We start from the raw sequence: 19,520 nt of genomic DNA on the forward strand, positions 1-19,520 counted from the left end.
CAATGGTTCCTTTGGGTTTCACAGTGAGATTTGTCCTGGCCTTTGGACCAGCCCAAGTGGGTGAACTCAGGTATAAGCACAAAGAGCAGCTGGCTGGAGAGGAGGAGAGGCCCTGGGTCAGAGCACAGCACTCACGGAGCCCCTCTATAGGTACCAAGATCCCAGACCCCTCCTGCCAAGCACCCCTGTGCTCCTGCCACCCAAACCAGCTGCACTAACACAGTGTGTTCTTCAGGCCTCGCAATTCGCACCCAGCAAGCATAGACCAAACCTCATAGACCAAACAACTCCTGCTGATGAGGAGCTGGAATCAGCCTCTGTAAAACAGAAACACTTAAATCCTTGGTGTTTATCCCAGCACCAGCCTTGGTTCTGACCATCCGCTGTCTTAATGGCTGGTTTCCAAGGACTACCTGCAACCCTGGCATTCCATCGCCTCTCCGGCTCCACCAGCAGAGCCAGTTCTTCCCAACTCCCCTGGGAAGACACGTCCTGTTCTAATTCCAGAGATAAGAGGAGAATGGGAAGGAAACATGCAAGGGACAATAACAACGCCTGTCTAAAGTCGCTGGGGAGAAGCACAGTGTGTTTGCTAACCCAGAGAAGCCACTCACAAACAAAGTGAGGGGCATGATGTAACCAGGCTCTCCCATTGTCCAAAAGTGAATCACAGCCTCCATGACAGAACCCCCCGCTCCCTCCTTTTGCTGACTAAACCCGAAGGGCTCGGCAGCCCCTGGAAGGAACAGCACAGGAGAGCCCTTTAAGCGGCGCCTGGCTCCCTATCAAAACCACACTGAGGCTGTCTGGGACCTCCATCCTGGGGAATTCCCCTTCTCCATGCCTAAAAGTAAGCTCAGCTGGGCCGGCCTTCCTGTGCGTTTGGGGATCGCAGCCGGAGAGCGCCTTGCCCAAAGGGCTCCCATGCCCCAAGCCCCTCCGTGACCCGGCCGGGTGAGTACCACGATGCTTTTATCAGTGTGAGCATGGCCAAGGTGGAGCGAGGGGCAGGCAGCTTTTGAGTGCTGTAAAGCTGAATCGCGCCACTCTGCCTTCTCTCCTCACAGAGACAACGGGGTTTGGCTACTGTATTGCAAGCTGAGGCATTATCTCATGAACAAGATGCTTTCTGGTTCTGTGGGACTCAGTTTAGCTCTGAAGCCAGGTTTTATGAGGGTTTACAGAAGAGCACTGGGCTGCTGGGGTAAAACAAGCTCTTTGGGGAGCAAAAGGGAAGATGTCACCTGTGTGGGGTCCTGTTGTTTTGTCCCCGGTTGAGACATCAGACATAAGCAGGCCCAAAGAGCGTGTTGGGATCTCGGCACCCTCTGAGCTGTCTCACAACCCAGCCAGGCTGCCAGGGTGATGTCTTGGTTGAAGAGCAGACAGGGAAAGGGGTTTGGGTTATTTTGGTTTTCATTTTTACAACCCAAAACATCGAATCACCCAGAAGCAGTGGAACCATGTGAACAGAGCTGAGCAGGAATACCAGGACTGGGAGAGCTGGAAACAGCACGATCATCAATGAAGGGCACTTCCGTGATCCCAGTAGCAGTCACCTAAGGAGGACAGGCAGAGACACGTAAGCGCATCTGCTTACAGCAAAGTTCCTTTGCTACTGGTTTGGTCCTTTTTGGTTATATATATATATATATATATATACACACATATATATACACACACACACATATATATATACACACATATGTATGTATCTATATGACTATGTAACACCTTCCTTTTGGCAAAACCAACACAAGCATCAGCTAGCTATAGAGCAGAGCCCCAAAGACCGACATAAGCCCAAGGTGATCCCTGTGGTTCTTGCTCTATTGCTCACGAACGCACAACACCCAAAGCCGCAGCACGGAGAAGGATCCCTGGCAACAACCGCTCCGGCTGGGGCTGTTTCCTCGTGTACCATTAACGCGCACGGCGGGGAGAAGGGAAGGCCTCCCTAGGGAAGCCCACCGGTGCCGAGGGAGCGCCGGGCCCCGCTCACCCCAGCCCGGCTGCACCCCGCCGGCAGGGAGGCGCCGGGCCCGGCCCTGCCCTGTCCTCTCCTCAGCCCCGCCATTTTGTCTCTCGGTAAGAAGCCGCGCTCGGGCCTGCCGCTGCCCACCGGGCGGAAACCCCGCCCGAAGGGGAGCCAGGCGGGCTCCCCCCACCGCGCTGTGCCGGGCGCGTCCGCGGGACTCCAGCGGAGCCCCTCAGCGCCGGACCACACGGCGAGCACGCACCCCACCATGACAGCGCATCTTCCAGCGGCCGCGCTCCCCTTTATATCGCCTCTGCGCCTCGCTGATTGGCTGCCGCGCCTGTCCGTCAGGACGGGGATTTCCCGGGGGCGTTCCCCCCGCACCCCCGCTGTCCCCGGTTCCTCCGTGCGGGCAGCGGCGCGGCCCCGTTGTGGGGTGCACAGGCAGGTGAGCGCGGAGCCCTGCATGGGGCAGTGGGGGCTCACTGGGCACCAGGGAGGGCTGCGCCGGCTCCAGCGAACGGTACCGGTGGGGGGGATCGGGGCGGCGTGGTGGTTGTATCCGGGTGGTTCCGGGGCTCGCTCTTGGTCGCGCCGGAGCGGTCTGGGGCTGCGCTGTCCCCCGGGGATCGGCTCCGGGGCAGGCCCGGGGGTCGCGATGCTCGTTATCGTGCCTCAGTTTCCCCCTCGCAGGGCAGGGGCTGCCGGCTCCTGTCGCCGCTCCCCGGGGGGCGGGCTGGGGGTGTGGGAGCCGGGGGTCAGCGCGGTGGGGAGGTGCTGGGGAGCGATATCCCCCCCTGTCCCCTCCCGGTCCGGACGGCACCGGCCCCCTCGTACCCCGGGGCCGAAGCCCCGGGTGGGCTCTGCCCTCGTTCAGCCTTACACAACCCCGGCCTTCCCCCGGGCCCACGCATCTGCCTTCGGACCGCTTCTGGGCAGGGACAAGGAGCTCCTGTTTTCCTTCCGCTTTGAGTGTTTCTTCCCCATCCCGCCGCTGCTCCAGCGGTGTGTATTCGGATGGGATGCGGATCCAAAGGCTGGCACAGCCACAGAGGGAACGGCGGCATCCTAACCCCCCCTCCCTTCCTCCTTTGGTGCACAGCTTGCTCTCCATCTCCCCTCCCTCAATTCCAGGCTAAGGTTTGTACTGAGGGCAGAGGGGAAGAAAGGATGCTGATTGTCAGCCCTGCTTTTAGGTGAAGATAGCTCCCCATGGGACATGGTGGGGATCTGCAGCCTTTTGGAGGTCTGGCTGTCCCGTTCCTCTTTGCCCCTGGGCACGGGTTGTGCCCTGTATCAAAGAGGCAAATACAACCTTTCCCCTTCAGCTTGTTATTTCCAGCTGCTTGGGTGAGTAAGAGCTGTTCTGCTGCCACAAGCTCTTTTGGAGGCACATTTCATTGAGAGTGCTGGCAAAGGAGCCGAGGGACTGGACTTTGGGCACTGGGATGAGTTCTGGAGGCAGAAAGGCTCCAGCCTGGCGTGTCCTTTTGTGCTCTATGGCGAGATGAAGTAAACAAGAAGAGGAGAGGCTCTTTGCAGCCTTTGGCGTCATTCCTGGCTCTGCAAGAAATCCCACGATGCCCTTTCGACCTGACCTACGCCAAACAGACCTATTTAGCACGGGGCCGTGGGTCGTGGCTTTCCAGCAGCTGGTACAAAACACTTGTGGGTGGAGGAAGCTGAACCATCTCCTCTGGTGGCATCGCAGTTTTGTTTTAAAGCAACAGTGAGAGTCTGGTTTTGGGTGACAGAGGTGGCTTTGCTGGTGGAGTTTTGTGGTGCTACCGTCTGCTGCTGCTTGGCCGATGCGCCCTAGGTTGGGTTGTGCTGGAGCTGCAAGGAAAGGGGTGGCTATTGCCTTGTTCTGCTTCTGAGTGCTGTGAAGAGCAGCCATGGTGCAGGGGGAGGAAGCAGAGCAGGCAGCATGAAGCAAGATGTCTTTGAAGCAGAAGACAGGGTCTTGTGTAAAGCACCACTCTGCTGCCCAGGGCAGCACCACCACCAAGTCTGTCTGCTTGTCCTGCCCACCCTGGCGTTTGGAACCCTGGTGAGGAGTCCTGCAGCTCTGTGTGGTTACCTGTGTTTGTAAACCTGGCTCCGAACAGGGAAATGCTTTATTTCCCTTGTGAGCAGCCTCCGGAAGCAGGTTGTTTTGTGGAGCCTCTGCAGGAGCTGTTTTTTCAGGCAAGGGTGGGATTTGTGGCTGGAGGACATCTGAAACATCTGCTGCATTTCAGATGGGGCTCTGCCTTCCCACCCTCTCTGCAGCTAGCTAGGCTGGGAAGGAGAATGCTTCAAGCACAGGTTCAGACCTTTCCCTTTGAGACCTGAGCCTTGCAGTGCCTGCTTTCCTCCTCTTTTATTACTCCCAGCCTAGCAGATTGCAGTGCCCAGAAGGTCTCCTTATTGCTTCCTCCTAAAAGCAGCTCTGCTTTTGCTTCCCTGAAAATGAGACCAGACCAGCAGCTCAGGAGTGGTTGTTCCTGGTCTGGGGAGTTGCTGGAGCTATCAAGAGGAAAAGAAACCAGGCTGAGCGCTGTGGCATTCTGCCACATTCCAGCAAAATGGTCGGTCAAGAAACACCCCTCCATGGAGTCTGAGCGGCTCTTGCTTTTCCTCTGAGGAAGAGGGATGTGGGGGCCCAGCAGCCCCAGTCATGGGGAAACGGTGCTGGCAGCTTGCCAGGATTTGCTTTCACTTTGTGCAGTCCTGGCTGGGACTGACTTCCTGGGAATGTTGCACGCTGGGGTAAGGAAAACCCCATTGTTTGGGCTGGGCTGAGCCCCCACCATGGGTCATAGGATGGGCTGCCAAGCCTGTGGCTTCAGAGGGTGGTCCGCACCCTGGGGCTCATCACTGTAAGCAAGCCCCCAGCGGTGCCAACCCATTCGCTGTGCAGGATTCACATCCTCTGCCTTTGTATCTTTGTTGGTCATTTTAAAGCAGGAATCATTTCCTTCTGCTGGTTCTATGTGGTTGGTGTGATGGTTGTGATGCTGGTGGCCATGGTGGTGATGCACATCCTCCTGGGTGACAGTGCCTGGCCGTGGCAGCATGGTTCCAACTCGCTCTCAAGCCACAGCACAGTGATTTAAATACCCCCCTGCTTTCATCCTCGCCTGGCAGTCTCCCCTGCCCACTTGCTCTCTCATTCTCTCCTTTTGCTGAGTTGTCATAAGAATTTACTACCTCCAAGTCTCAGTGCCCTGCATGCAACCGTGGTGTCTGGCAGCTTCTGCCAGTGGCTGGGCATGGAGCCTGTGAGCTGTAGCCATGGTGCATGGCTGGCCCTCAACCCCCAGGGCTGTGCAATTATAGAATCATAGAATCACAGAATAGTTAGGGTTGGAAAGGACCTTGAGATCATCCAGTTCCAACCCCCCTGCCATGGGCAGGGACACCTCTCACTAAACCATCCCACCCAAGGCTTCATCCAACCTGGCCTTGAACACCACCAGGGATGGAGCATTCACAGCTTCCCTGGGCAACCCATTCCAGTGCCTCACCACCCTAACAGGAAAGAATTTCCTCCTTATATCCCATCTAAACTTCCCCTGTTTAAGTTTTAACCCATTACCCCTTCTCCTGTCACTAGTCCTGTCAGATTAGCTGAGAAACTGATGATAGATAAAAAGAGAAGTTTTTTTTCTGGTGGTTCAGTGAGTTCTTGTGGGGTTTGTGGTAGCTGTGTTTGCTCTGTGTTTCTAACCACCATCAGGAGCAGGTCTCTAGGCCTCTCCCTCCTCCCCTGGTGTCTTACTGAAACATGAGATTTTTCACTGCAAATTTCATCTTTCAGAGCTCTAAAGGAAAGACCAGACCAGGACTGGGAGCAGGGACCTAGGCCAGGGTCCTGTCCCCAAGGTGACAGCTCAATCCCAGTAGCTCCTTCTGGAAATGAGGCTGTTCCTTGACCATGGACCTCCTTAACTCCAGCAGTGATGCTGTACAAACCCTTCCCTCTTGCTGGGTCTTGTTTGATGATGAATTGTGGCTGGTCTGTGCGTCTGAAGGCTGGAGATCGTGCAGTTCCACTCCCTGGCTGATGCTGAAAGCAGCTCCCTGTTGGGTGCAGACCCTAAGTAAGAAAATCCTTGTTAAAACCTTGGAAACTGGGAATAGAGGAGGCTTTTGGTGGCTCCGTCCGGCTGGAAGGAGAGAGCTCTGCTGGTCAGCAAGGTGGTTGGTGCAGGTGGCTCACGTTTGAGTGTTTCCTGCAGGAGCAGGGCACCTTCCATGTGTGCTGTGGGCAAGGCAGAAAACCTCCTGGTTTGGGATCTGGAGTGCAAGAAAACAGGAGTTTGGTATTTCAGGATACCACAGGAGAGGGCAGCTTGTCCCCACCTTCCCTGACCTGCACCTGGGTTCATCCCAGTGGAAGACATGGATGTCACACAGGATGCTCACTGCAGGATTGCTTTGCTATCCCGCTCCTCCCAGAGCCCCAGGTTTGGGATCTGGAGCAGCACATGGTGTCCAGACTCCATTGAGAAGCAGGCTCAGGTCCCCAGCCTGCCCGTGACACTGTCCCCATCTAGGGGCCAGGCAGGTACTGTGGCCAGGTTGGACAGGGCTGGGAGCAACCTGCTCTAGTGGGAGGTGTCCCTGCCCGTGGCAGGGGGTTGGAACTGGATGAGCTTTAAGGTCCCTTCCAACCTATTCTATGACTTCTCTGGAGTGGAGATGCCATCATGTCCCTGGACCATGTGTGTGCCACCATGCTGGGCTCCATCCTGCCAACTGATAGGTCCCCATCCCATGGTGGGAGGCTGGGGGGGATTTCATACCGGCTGTGATGATGCTGCCCACACCAGGACCCCCAGCATAGGAGCTGCTTCTGCAGCTTCCTGTCAGCTGCTATGGGCTCCAGAAATAGCCCCTGCCCAGCCTGGGCTGCAGCTGGATGGGGCTGGAGCTCCCCATGTAGACCACAGACAGTGAGGGGCTTGGCAGCACCCACAGAGCAGGAGGATGGTGAGACCCCCACAGCAGACGCATGTCCCCAAAACATGCTGTGAGGCCACCTGTAATTATGTGCTGCCGAGGCGGGTGTTGTCGCTCCAGATGGGGATGCTGCCAGGTAACAGCTGTCATCTGGAAAGTCCCTGCTGCTCCTTGGCAGGTCACCTAAACCAGTGCTCAGCCTGGATCACTCCTGGCATGAGCATTAGTGTGATGGTGAGACAGGTCAGCGTATGGGCTAGCCCCCCTTCCCCTTTCAGAATGCCCCTCCTTGACCCTCTCCTACTATGAGCACCTTGGCTGGTGGAAGAGCGCTTGGGGGTGCCCGTGGGTGCTCCAGGCAGCACCCTAGCTCCATGTGGCAGCGCCCCTGGGGCTGTCTCAGCTGCTGCACTGCTCCACTTTATAACAGGCTGTCATCACGGGAGATGATTCACAGCTTATCAGCCCCAGGAGATGGGTGAGACCTGGTTCTGCCCACACCTCGGTGATGGGGAGGCCTTAGGCCACTCCCGAGCACAAGGAATTAAAAGGGCAGATAGCACGCTGCGCGCAGGTGTTTGCCCTCCTTGTACTTTGCTCCCAGTGTGGCTGTTCCCATGCTGGAATCGGGAAGCTGTGCCATTGGCAGCTGATTTTCCTGGCTGATCCAGGGGACAGAGCATGTCCCTGCCTGGCTGCTGGGGCTCATCCCCCTTGGTGCTGCCCAAACCACCCACCAGCTGCATTTAAGGCTTTTGGAGCTGCAAACACTGTCCCTCCCCAGCCAGCCCCCAAAAATACCCTGTGATGAGCAGGATGCCCTGCTGGCAGTGCCCAGGTCCACGCTGGTGCGGATGGATGCTCCAGGGCTGGGTCTCCATCCCTCCTGGGATGCAGCAGCCCATGCTGTGTCCTCCTCTGGGACTCCCAGACCCCATAGGGGTGAGAGCCAGCCCTGAGCGTGGCTGCTGGTGATGCCTCCTCGCATGATGCTTCTCATGGCTGTGAGTCACCCCAGCACGTTCACCCTGAGCAGGGCTGGAGGGGAACTGCCTTCACCTGGGACACTTCTCTGCCGGTGAGTGGCAAGGCACTTCCATAGCACCCAAAGCCCCACAGGGTTGGGACCAGGGGACCACGGTACTGTCTGGAGCCAGGGGAAGGTGACGCTGTGCCCCATTGCCTTGCAGGAATGCCCGGCTCGGAGGTAGGTGACTGAATGGCGGGCATGGAAGGGAGAGGACCCTACCGCATCTACGACCCTGGTGGGGGCTCGGAGGAAAATGGAGCCACAGCCTTTGAGCGGCTGGTGGAGGAGAACACCCGGCTGAAGGAGAAGATGCAGGGGATCAAGTCAATCGGTAACTGCTGCATGGATGGGGATGGGGTTTGCCTTTGGAGCAGCTCAGCCTGTGCCCACCGAGCCTGGGGGTTTCTTGCTCCATGTAGGAAGCTAGAAGAAGCTGAGGGTCTTGGCACTGGGGTGCAGTAAAGCTGTCCCCATCCTTGGGGATCCAGCAGGATGTCTGGGCTTTTTCACACATGCAAAGGGAGCAAGGCTTTTGCTGAACTGCTGGGATGCTTTATGATGGGATAAATGGCTTGGCAGGGGAAAAAAAGGCGAGTGATGGAGCAAGGTCAGCTCCTTGGAGCCCTGCAGTGGCAGGTCACAGATGCTGGGATCTGTTCTGCTTCTGATGGAAGCTCCACCTTCTGCAACCCCTGATGGGTCAGGGTTTTTTCCCTGATGAAAGACCCCAGCGTTGGGTGCTTAGTGCAGGGACTTGGTGCTGGCATTGAAACACTGCAGCTGAATCATGCCTCCCCCTTTCTCCTCCTTTGCTGCCTTCCCCCACTCGCCCCTGGTTTTGCTTTTGGTCTCGTGACCCAGCTTCTGCTTTTGAGTCCCACTTCTGCAGCTGAATTTCCACCTGCCTCGTGATTCCCATCATGTCACCATGGCCTTACCTGGGACTGGGACACACTGGTGTGGAGAGGATAGCATTGCTGGCGCTTGATCCCAGTGCGGCCAGGCTGGACCTCTAGGTCCGCAACCTAGGCTTAAATGTGTCTTTTATGGGAGGCAGAGGAGACCTCTGGGGGATGCAATGCTGCCCTTCTGCCTCCTGTAACAAGTGCTCTGTGTGTCAGCATGGGGGACTGCAGCCAGTGAGCCACTGATAACAGCTTTGCCTTTGGATTTAGCCAACATAAATTGTTTCTTCACCGTTGGCACTTCACCAGAGCAGGGGGGTTCTTGGTGTTGGTGGGTGCTGCATGGTGGGTACTTAGGGAAGGTGGGTGAGCATCCTTCTGTTGCCCACAACAGGAGAGCTGCTGGAGGAGTCCCAGATGGAGGCATCCAAGCTGAGGCAGAAGGCAGAGGATCTTGTGAAGGACAACAAAATGCTGATAGCATCTTCCTTGGAGGACCTGGTGGAAACTGGAGGTAGGAGACAAAAGGCTCACAGAGGAGGAGTAACCTGCTGGCTGAGGGTCCTGGGTGCAGGGGAAGGGAGAGAGTGTGAAGAAGGCTTTCATGACTGGGGTAGAAACCATCCATGGGGTGTCTGCTGTCTGCATCCCTATAGAGAGGTGGGGAGAGGCACTGCTCTCCAAAAGGCTCATGGCTACATCCTCTCCCCTCTCTGCAGCCATTGGCCCTGATCCCAGCTCCACGCAGGCTGTCCCAGGCAGTGCCCAGCCGGACGTGGAAGCACGGAAATCTTCCCCAAATGTGAGTGTGGTGAATGTGAGAGCTGGCATGGCCAGAGGGAAAGGCTCCATCTAGTTAAAGCAAAAGGAGGCAGCTTTTAGCCTCTAGAAAGGAGGAGTCAGCTTCCTTGCTATGTTCCCCCTTGTCCCCGTGTGGTGGGCATCCTGGGCTGCCATTCCCCAAGGAGACCTGACCTGGCTGCCTTCCATTGTAGGGATCCTCTTCAGACTTCAAGGCCATTCCTGTGGAAGTGCAGGGGTTTCCCCAGGAGAGTGGGAGAGCGGTGAGTGGTGCCTGTGGGATTTGGAGGAATAAACGTACCACTCACCTGGCCAAGGCAGGGAATGGGGGCAATGCGCAGGCTGCCCTCCAAGGGCAAGGGCTGCTGGGTACCTAGGCCAGGCTGCCTGGGCATGGAGACACCCATCTCCAGATGCCCCATGACAGTTAGAGGAAGGGTTGTGATGACCCAAAGAGCTGTCAGCAGTGCTCTGACACCCATCTCCTGGCGCCTGCACCGGGTGGGAGGACCAGGTCACCCAGCCCCGTCATTGCTGACATGGTCTGCCCAGCCAAGGCATGTGCATGTGCTCCATTTGGAGCCATCTGAATGTTCCCCTGGCTGGCACTGACCTGCGCTGTCCTGCTCTGGCTTTTTGTGCATGCTGAAAGGGAGGGGAGGGGGGATGAGGAGCCCAAGGGGGACAAACATCGGCTTGTACTGCACAGTGCCTGTAAGGGGACATGCTTTTGTTGCACATCCCTGTTTGCATTGGCCAGAGGGGCTCCAGGAAGGGTTGAGTCCTGCATACCAAAGGCTTTTGCAGTGTCTTGGTGCTGGCCCCTGCCATTGCCATGGGTAGGAGTCGAGGCTGATCTGCCCATGAGGGGACATTGCGATGCTCCTTAAACTGATCTTGGATGTTAGGAAAAGTTTATTCACAGAGAAGGTAGTTGGGTATTATAACAGGCTTCCCAGGAAAGTGATGGAATCACTGTCCCCGGAAGTATTCACAAACCAAGTAGATGAGGCCATCAGTGATACGTTTTAGTGATGGTCTTGGCAGTGCTGAGGTAGTGGTTGGACCTGATGATCTTAAAGGTCTCTTCCAACCTCATTGATTCTGTGATCTTATGGTGCTTCATCCCATCCCCAGGACTTGGAGCAGCCACCAAATGAGGATGCCAACCTGCTGCCCCAGCTGCAGCAGCTGGAGAGCACGCTGAGTGGCTGTGCCAAGGAGGCCAGCAAGGACCAGGTCTTCATGCGCATGGGCTACATGGCCTCCGAGCTCAAGCGCCTGGCCTCCAAGGTGCACAAGAACGAGCAGAGAACATCGTTCCTGCAGGTGGGTGAGAGCTGGATGGGCTCTTCATGGGGGTTTTCCCCTTTGGGGGTTGTTTAAATCCCACCAAGCCCCCTCCTGTCCACCTGGAGGTGGACACCCAGCTCCATGCCAGAGCATGGTATGTGACCAGGAGGGTTCCTGGGGCTGGCCAAAGTCCTCATGCTGCTGATATTCACCCTCCAGACACTGTGTGAGACACTGCACAGTGAGAACAAGGAACTGCGAACCAAGCTGGAGCGGGACCTGGAGCAGAGAAACCAGGCGCTGGAGAAGCTGAGGTGAGGGTGGGAGGTGAGGAAGAGGACAGGGCTGCTTTGAGTGCTTCTTCCCACTGACCCATCCCTGCCTGCCCGCAGGTGTGAGAACCAGGAGCTCCGGAGGATGGTGACACTGGGCGGCCAGGATGGTGGGAAGAGGGAAGCTGCGGAGCAGCAGCAGGTGAGGAGAGAGCATTGCCCTCAGGGAGGGCAGGGAAGGAGGCAGGGAGCCCGCTGACACATCAGCAAAGGTGGCCTCATTCTGATCGAGCTCCCAGTCTGTCCCAGTGTGACCAGTAGGACTCTCGGGGTCTCAAGGGGATGGGAAGGTGGTGGGAGGGAACTGGCTCAAGTTTAGCTGGCCTCGGGCACAGCCTCCACAAAAGCCCTGAGGGTCCCCCCCGTGCGCGTCCAGCAGAGCGGGGCCACGGTGGAGAAGGCGCCGGGCAGAGGAGAGATGGAGGCCAAGGAGAAGAAGGTGAAGATCCTGGAGCACCAGCGCAGGGAGGTGAGGACCAGGGAGCGGGCAATGCTGGGGCAGCACCCGGGGCAGGGCTGTGGAGCTGCAGGGAAGCGCTGCTGGAGATGGGATCTCCATCCAGCACCTCCACAAGGTGCTTTTGCAATGGGAGCCTGCTGGGGACTGCCATGGCTGGCTGGAGGCAGGGGTTGGGCTCCTGTTCAGCCATTCCTCTCTCCCTGCAGCTGCTGGAGGTGAATAAGCAATGGGATCAGCACTTCCGAGCCATGAAGCAGAAGTACGAGCAGAAGGTAGGGCTTGGGTGCTGGGGGCACACCTCTGCTGAGTGCAGGGACATGGAGGAGATTGGATGCAGGGGAAGGTTTGGGGCTTTCTGTGCCTCCTTCCGCCCCAGTGTGGCTCCTCCAGGCAGGCCAACATCCCGGCTCCCTCCCGGCAGGTCACAGACCTGCACCAGGAGCTGGCCGAGGCGCGCCGGGCACTGACTGAGCTGGAGTCAGAGCGGGAGCAGAAGCAAAGGGATTTTGACCGCAAGCTGCTGCTGGCCAAGTCCCGGATCGAAACAGAGGAGGTGAGTCCCATGGGAAGGGTGGCAGGGAGCTGCTGGCCCTATGGCCCTGGCTGATCTCCCCCCTGGGTCCTGCAGGCAGAGAAGGAGAGGCTGTCCATGGAGGTGAGGGACCTGCAGCAGAGGATGCGGTTCCTGCAGGAACAGTTGGCTCCGGTCACCAGGCAGCGGGAATACCAGGAAAAGGAGATCCAGAGGCTGAACAAGGTGGGGGCCAGGCCACAACCCTTTGCTGAAAGTAATGTGTTTCATGTGCTCCAGCCTCTTCAATCTTAAATCCCAAACTGGCCCTGATCAACCCCCTCCTATCCAGCTCCTTGCCCAGGCAGGGGCTCATGTCAGACAATGCCCATCACATCACTCCATGCTCCCAGAAAAGGGGGTTTGGGGAGGTCTGTAGTCCTCTTGCTCAGTTCTACCCACTTCCCGTGTGCTCGTGGCCCTCCAGAGATGTCATGGGCTCAGTGCTTTACTCTGACCGCCCCCCTTCCCTGCTTCTCTTCTTCTCTAGGCACTAGAGGAGGCCCTGAACGTCCAGGCCTCTCCACCACCCATCTTTGCCAATGCCATGGAGACAGCAGGGAAGGTGCCATCACAGGAGCTGCTGACCCAGAACGAGCTGCTCAAGCAGCAGGTAGGGCAGGGCACGGAGTCACTGGAGGCAGGGAGGGAGCTATATGTCCTGGACCGCGTTGGCAAAGAGCCTGGTATGGCCAGGAGCAGCCTGGTGTGTGTCAGTGCTGCAGTGGTGGGAAGCAGCGGACCAAGCTCGGCATCCTCCAGGCATTCAGCTGGGAGAGGAGCATAGCTGTTGGCCATTGTGCCAGCCCATTGTCGGGGGCTTGGTGTAGCTGATGGGGTCAGGGATGGTACCACAGTGATGGGGGTGCTTGTGGAGATGTCTGCCCTCAGCAGATGCACCCACATTGCTCCCTCCTGCCAGGTGAAAATCTTCGAGGAGGACTTCCAGCGGGAGCGGAGTGACAGGGAGAGGATGAATGAGGAGAAGGAAGAGCTGAAGCAGCAGCTGGAAAAGCTGCAGAAGCAGTTGGTCATCTCCAACAACCAGGTGAGCAGTGCTGGGTGCCACTGGGAGCCGGGTGTCCCACTTGGATGTGTCCCCAGTATCACAGCCCCTGTACTAATATCGGAGCAGCGTCTGAGGGCTGATTTTGCTGCTGCTTGCCCCTGTCAGAGCACCTCACTTGTCTCTTCCTTCTCCCCCTCTCCTGGACATCTGGGGGCACACACACCTTTCTGCAGGGCGTTGCAGCAACCCTTGTCCTACAGACACTGGGGTTGGCAGGGTGGGCTCTGCACTAACCCCCCTTGCTCTCAGCTGCGAGCTTCCAAGGATGACTGCCAGAGGGAAAAGGAAGAGAAGGAGAAGCTGAAGAAGCTGCTGAAACAGCACAAACAGGTGGGGATGGGGCAAAAACCCTTCTTAGGTGAGGGGCTGGGGGCTTCAGGCCTGCCCCAGCCTCTTACCTATGCTAGAGGTGCAGCTCCAAGCTGGGTGATGGTGGTGGGCTGCCCTTGGAGATCTCCTCACCATCTCTCCTGGCTCCTCACAGGCATCTGGAGAGAGGCTGCATCCCGAGCCGCTGCAGGGGCCGCTGGGCCCTTCCTGCCCTGTGTACCCATATCAGTACAGCTCCCCCGTGGCTCACCCCATGTACCATGGCTTCGACGAGTGGCAGCAGATCCGGTACCCTCCGGCAATGCCAGGAGAGCACACACCAGGACAGAACTTCCAACACTTCTCCCCGGTGAGTGTCTGCCTGTGCCAGCACAGGGGGAGCAGCGGGTCCTGTGTGAGGGGGTCTGGGGCTCACTGCTGAGCAACCGAGTCACTGAGCACACGTGTGCTGTCGGCATGTGAAGGCCCAGCTGCCTTCCTCCTCCTCATGTCCCAGCAATTGGACAGTGCAGCTTCATGCTCCACATCCCTGGTAACTGACTGCTCCTCTTCATCTCCTCCTGCAGCCCGAGTACCCCTGGCACCCACCCTGTGCCATGGCTCGCAGCCAGAACGCCCAAGCAGTGGCTGGGGTGAAACAGGTCCCCAAGGACTTGGGTAAGGCTCAGAACCTGTCCTTCACCCTTGGGACATGGGTGGTTGGCTTAATGCTTGGGAGAGGGATGGGGGAGACAGCTTTCCAGGCAGTGTTCACTTCCACACCTCTGATCAGCTGAGGGGCTGATTGTGCTTTGGGGTTGGTCCCTGCTGCATCTCCTGAACCAGCCCTGCAGCATCTGAATCACAGAATGGTTGGGTTGGAAAGGACCTTAAGATCATCCAGTTCCAACCCCTTTGTCATGGGCAGGGACGCCTCACACCGAATCCTTCCTGAGGCTCTCTCCAACCTGGCCTTGAACATGGGCAGGGCTGGAACATTTGCCACTGAAGATAGGCATGAGCCTGAGCCCTGGTAGCCCATGGGGTTGTGGCAGTCAATACCTGGGATAACGGCTATTCCATGACTGGCATCCCTCCTATGGGCTTACCTGGGCATTCAGAGCTGTGCTCACCCCATACCACCCCTCTTGTCTTTCAGAACAGGCAGGTCCCAGACTGCCCTAAGGCCAAGCCCCGGCTGCGCTGCGCTACCAGCAGAAGAGGAGTAGGGGGTGTGTGTGTGCCTGTGTGTATGTATCTAGGAGCTTCCTCCGGCTGCCTCTCCCTGTGCATGGACACGTGGTGGACAGGCACAGCTCCACAGCTCATCCCTGCAGGAGAGCGTTAAGGAGGGACCGGAGGTGCCAGCACAGTGGGGTCAGTGCCCTGCGCCCATCCCTTTCCCCAAGAGGCGTCAGGCCTGGCAGTGCTGTAGCCCCAAGCCAGGTCTTTAGGGAAGAGGAGCTGGCATTGCCCAGGAGCTGCTGTGTGGTCCAGGGGCTTTGGTCCAGCCCCTGGAGGAATGGGTGCTGGCAGGGATACTCCCAGTGGTGGGAGAGCCCATGCTCACGGGCAGGTGCCTGCCACAGCCATGGCCCGGCCTGAGGGTGGTTGGTGTCTTTGTATTTATTTAAGGACTGAAGTGGAGCTGAGTCTCTCTGGTTTTATCCCAAAAGCTGCTTCCCCTGGGGCAGCCACGGTGTGGGCACCAGGAGCGATGCCAGGACTCGGGTGTAGCCATGGGGCCAGAGCAAGGGGACCCCAACCCTTGCATAGGCACCCCAGTATCTATTGCCCCAAGTGCATGTTCCCCATCTCCCTCGGGGTGCTGGGCTCAGCCTCTTGCCTTCCCCTCTCTTGACCCCCTGCCTTTGTCAGGGCAGGGAACTTCCCACTCCTGTACTTCCCCTTCTGCCTTCCCCTGCAGCAATGGCCTTAGGATGAGCATTTTCAGTTGCACAGAGCAAACTCTGCTCCAGGAAGACAAGGCTGGAAGCGGAGAGGGAAAAAATAACCAGCCCTATTTGTGTGAGCGTGGCTGTCACGTGCATGACAGCAGGAGCCAGGCACCCTGGCATGCTCCTTGCCGAGGGCTGGTCCCTTGCTGCGTCTCCCAGCCCCTTTTGTTCTGTACCAGCACACATCCTGTCCCCAAGTGCTATCCTGTGATGATAAACCCCTGTTTAGGAGTTCATCCACCTGGGAGCCAGCCCTCCCTATTGCTACCCCCAGCCTGGCCATAGTGCCCCCTACTCTCCCCCCAATCCCTGGTCAAGAAGTGGGGTTGCACATTTGCAGAGCCTTTATTTGGCGTTTCTGTGCTGGGGACGAGGGGCCAGGTTCCCCTGACCGGGAGAGGAGCGCGTCTCTGCACCGGCACCACGGGCGGCTTGAATGCACTGAAGAGCTGCTCCGTGCTCGGTGGGATCAGGCCTGGCCCGCCCTGTGCCGGGGGCTTTCGGGCCGAGCCTTCATGGAGACGTGGTCCTCCGCTCCAGGGGCAGCGGCCCCTGCATCCTCCTGCTGTCCGGCAATGCGGGGTGGTGGAGCAGCGGGAAAGCTGGGGGCCAGGAGGAGATGCCACTGCTGGGGTGGGATGTGGGTTATTGGGAATGTCCCCATCACCGAGGTCTCTGCCACTGGGAGTGCCAGAGATAACAGTGATGGAAGAGACAGCATTTGGCTCCTGCTGCTGGGATGTATGATGGGATGGGATGGGGAGCCAGCCCCAAAGCAGCCAAGGGGATGCCAGCAGAGGGGAGAAGCACCCCTCAAGCCAGCAGCCCCAGCCTCTACTGGCCCTGCTCCTGCAGCTGCCTCATGTAGGCGATGATGTCGTTCTTCACAATGGCGATGTTGGCACGGTGGTACCAGCGCATCACAGGCACGCCATTGGGGCCCACCAGGAACTTCTCAAAGTTCCACTTGATGTCGTGGTTCCGCAGGGGCTCCCAGAAGAGGTTCTTGGGGTTCCCAAACTCCTCTGCCACCGGGGGACAGGCATTCTGCAATGGGAGCCAGAGCATCAGTGTCTTGTCCCCCTCAAACCCCGACCTGGATGCAGCCCCTGTTGTCTCCTTGCCATGCACCCACCTTCAGGAAGGTGAAGACCTTCTGCTCCTTGGCCCCATTCACGTCCCCTTTCTGGAAGAGCTGGAAATTGGGGACGAAGCCACCACCTGGCCGGACATACCTGCGAGGGGAGGGTGAGCATCCTGCAACAGGCAGCTTGGTGCTGCACAGCGGTGGGGGGGAGCCCCAAGCCCGGTGCTTCGGGGGCCACAGCCCCTACCCCAGTACTCACTTCAGCGCAGGGAGGATCTCCGAGTTCTGGCCGGGTTCCTGCTTCCCGAATTGGTTGGAGGGGAAACCCAGGACTACGAGCCCGTAGGGCCCCAGCTCATTTTGTAGTGCATTCAGTTCTGCAGGCAAACACAGCCAGGGCTGGGTTAGGAGGGGAGCAGGACAGACCATGGGGACCTGCCAAGGGCTACATGCTTGGCTGCTGCTGCCTGCCTTGTCCCTTGGTGTTCCCATATCCCACAGGACCCTTACCAAGATACTGAAGGGTGAGGCCTCAGTACGTGGCCACATTGACGAAGAGCACCATCTTTCCTGCGTAATTCCTAAACGGAATATACTCGTCCCCATCGATGGTCAGGGCGCCGTAGTCGTAGATGGTGCCCTGCACCGAGCCGTAGCATTTCACCTGCGGGCAAGGAGCATCCCAGGGATGGAGCAGGGGGCTCCAGCCCCACGGCCACCCATGCCCACTGGAGCAGCGGGTCCAGCCCTGGTGCTGGCTGAGTTGGCAGCTGCCAGCGTTGCCTCTCCTGCCCCAAATACCACTGGCAGCAACCAGGCTCCAGCGAGCCAAGGTCACGGTGATGGACAGGCTGGCTTGAGCATGTGCGGCCAGTGGGGCTGGCTGCAGCTGGAGGGATGTTTATCTGGCCACGGCCAGCAGGAAGGCGAGAGGCTGGAAAACAGCTCAAGCTGGCTTGGGGACAAAGCAACCCCAGCCCCCCTGGGGCCATGGGTGAGCAGCCCCCCAACACCCCTGCATGCACCCTTTAGGGTGCCCTGGAGCATCACCCACTGCTGTGCTGTGGCCAAGCCGTGCTCAGGCAAGGGAGGGATAAGGGATGGATCAGACCCAAGCAGGGAAGGGTGTGGAGCAGCCTCTGCTTGTGGCGCAGCAGGGGTTAACCCAGGGATCCCATGTCCTGTTCCCATCAGGGAACCCAGGCTCACCCAAGTGGCACCAAGGGGCTATTTTGGGACCTGGCAGCAGATGAAGTCACGGGGGCTCTGCCCTGGCAGTTCGGCTTCCATGGGGTTGAATGGATCTGGTGGTGGGGTTCTGCTTCTCCCACCCGTGGCAGGGAGGTTGTGGGGACCAGAGGGGGACAGCCACCACTGCTCCCTGCCCACTGCAGTGTGGACGCAGCAGTGCCTGCACCCCCAAACATGGGTGCACCCCCCTGGACACTGCATGGATCAACAGCCCTGTGCTCTGCCCCTATGGGGCTCACTGGGGAGGGGACCAGGCTCTGTCCCCTCTGCCCCCAACCCTAGGGCAGCAATTCCCAAGAGACAGCTTGGAAAAAAAAACCCGTGATCCAAGCGCAGGGATTGGGGGGGCGTCACAGAACCACCGAGTCCCCTGGGACCTCTGCAGGAAGCCCTGGGGACAGGGGGATCCCCAGGGTACCACATCCCGCCCCCATCCCCAAAACCTCCATAGGGGTCCCCCCCCTCCTCTTACCTTCTCCTTCTCCTGCCCCTGTCCCGGCTGGACGAGCCCAGCCAAGAACAGGGGCAAAATCCAGGCGCTGCGGAGCCAGACCCCCATGTCTGGGGCGGGTGTGGGGTGCGGGCCCCCTGCTCACAGCGCCGGGGGGGACACGGACACACAAACACACCCAAACCCCCCCTCTCCCTGCCGCCTTCTGCCACCTCCGAGCCCGAGAGCCGAGAAATAGCTGCTGGGCTGAGCGGGGGGAGCCAATCGCCGGCAGGAAGGACGGGCCGGGGCTGCGTTAACCGTGTGCGGCCGGGGACGGGCACGGCGCCGGGGCGGGGGGGGCACGGGGGTGCTGTAACCGTGAGTGTCTGGTACCAGCACACGGGGCAGTGATATAGCTAGCTAGATAGATAGATAGATATATGGATACATACATGCATACATATATAGCTGTATAGATACATAGGTAGATTAGATAGATAGATGATAGGTAGGTAGGTAGATAGCTAGATGATAGATAGATAGATAGATAGATAGATAGATAGATAGATAGATAGATAGATAGATGATAGATGGATGGATGGATGGATGGATAGATAGATAGATAGATAGATAGATAGATAGATGTCAGAGTATGTGCAATGTATTATAGGAGCCCATGAGCTGGGGATTGAAACCCTTATGGGGTGGGAGAGGTGCCAGGCGTTGTCTTTATCCTGCACAGGGCACACAGAGAGGGGAGCTGGCACCCGGGGAGATGCGGGACCCCAGCAGCATCTTTGGGGAGTCAGGGATGGGGTCCAGGATCCTTCCCCTCCCGTGGCTGGACCCTTTATATCCCAGCAAAATTAGGGTGCTCAAGAAGCAGCCCTGGAGCGGGGTCCCCCCCCACAAGGGTTGGAGGGTCATAGCCCCACAGCGACCCCGCTATGGCCACCACTGTCCCTTAGCCCCTGGTGTCCCCGTAGGGCAGGAGTTTCCAGGGCTTTGTTTTTATACCCCAGGGAATACAACCATTTACCCTGGGCTGGCTCCAAGGGAAATAACCATGGGGGAGGTGTAAATTCCCCAGAATCCC

The 19,520-nt window shown here is 58.3% G+C and overlaps 2 protein-coding genes across 5 annotated transcripts; one reads left to right on the forward strand and one right to left on the reverse strand.

The window, feature by feature from the left end:
* The first annotated feature begins 844 nt into the window (after positions 1-844).
* TNIP1 (TNFAIP3 interacting protein 1) lies at positions 845-15,342 on the forward strand. Of its 4 annotated transcripts, none has more exons than XM_065691067.1 (18): positions 845-954; positions 8,116-8,286; positions 9,255-9,374; positions 9,580-9,662; positions 9,856-9,924; positions 10,799-10,990; positions 11,174-11,268; positions 11,347-11,428; positions 11,663-11,755; positions 11,953-12,018; positions 12,168-12,299; positions 12,375-12,503; positions 12,808-12,930; positions 13,240-13,365; positions 13,636-13,716; positions 13,871-14,065; positions 14,283-14,373; positions 14,855-15,342. In XM_065691067.1, the coding sequence occupies exons 2-18, from the start codon at positions 8,145-8,147 to the stop codon at positions 14,878-14,880; spliced, it is 1,845 nt and encodes a 614-aa protein (XP_065547139.1). In that variant the 5' UTR covers positions 845-954; positions 8,116-8,144; the 3' UTR covers positions 14,881-15,342. The 4 variants fall into 4 exon arrangements, with proteins under 4 accessions (XP_065547139.1, XP_065547143.1, XP_065547142.1 ...); XM_065691071.1 differs by having other exon boundaries at positions 11,666-11,755; XM_065691070.1 differs by lacking the exon at positions 845-954 and adding an exon at positions 1,477-1,582.
* A 637-nt stretch (positions 15,343-15,979) lies between these two features.
* GPX3 (glutathione peroxidase 3) lies at positions 15,980-18,684 on the reverse strand. The gene is made up of 5 exons (XM_065691073.1): positions 18,464-18,684; positions 17,251-17,404; positions 17,000-17,117; positions 16,789-16,888; positions 15,980-16,700 (listed from the first exon to the last, which is right to left on the reverse strand). The coding sequence occupies exons 1-5, from the start codon at positions 18,548-18,550 to the stop codon at positions 16,488-16,490; spliced, it is 672 nt and encodes a 223-aa protein (XP_065547145.1). The 5' UTR covers positions 18,551-18,684; the 3' UTR covers positions 15,980-16,487.
* Between the last annotated feature and the right edge of the window lie 836 nt (positions 18,685-19,520).

Source organism: Lathamus discolor, chromosome 10 (genome assembly GCF_037157495.1).
Source record: "Lathamus discolor isolate bLatDis1 chromosome 10, bLatDis1.hap1, whole genome shotgun sequence".
In the NCBI taxonomy this organism is placed as follows: Eukaryota; Metazoa; Chordata; class Aves; order Psittaciformes; family Psittacidae; genus Lathamus; species Lathamus discolor.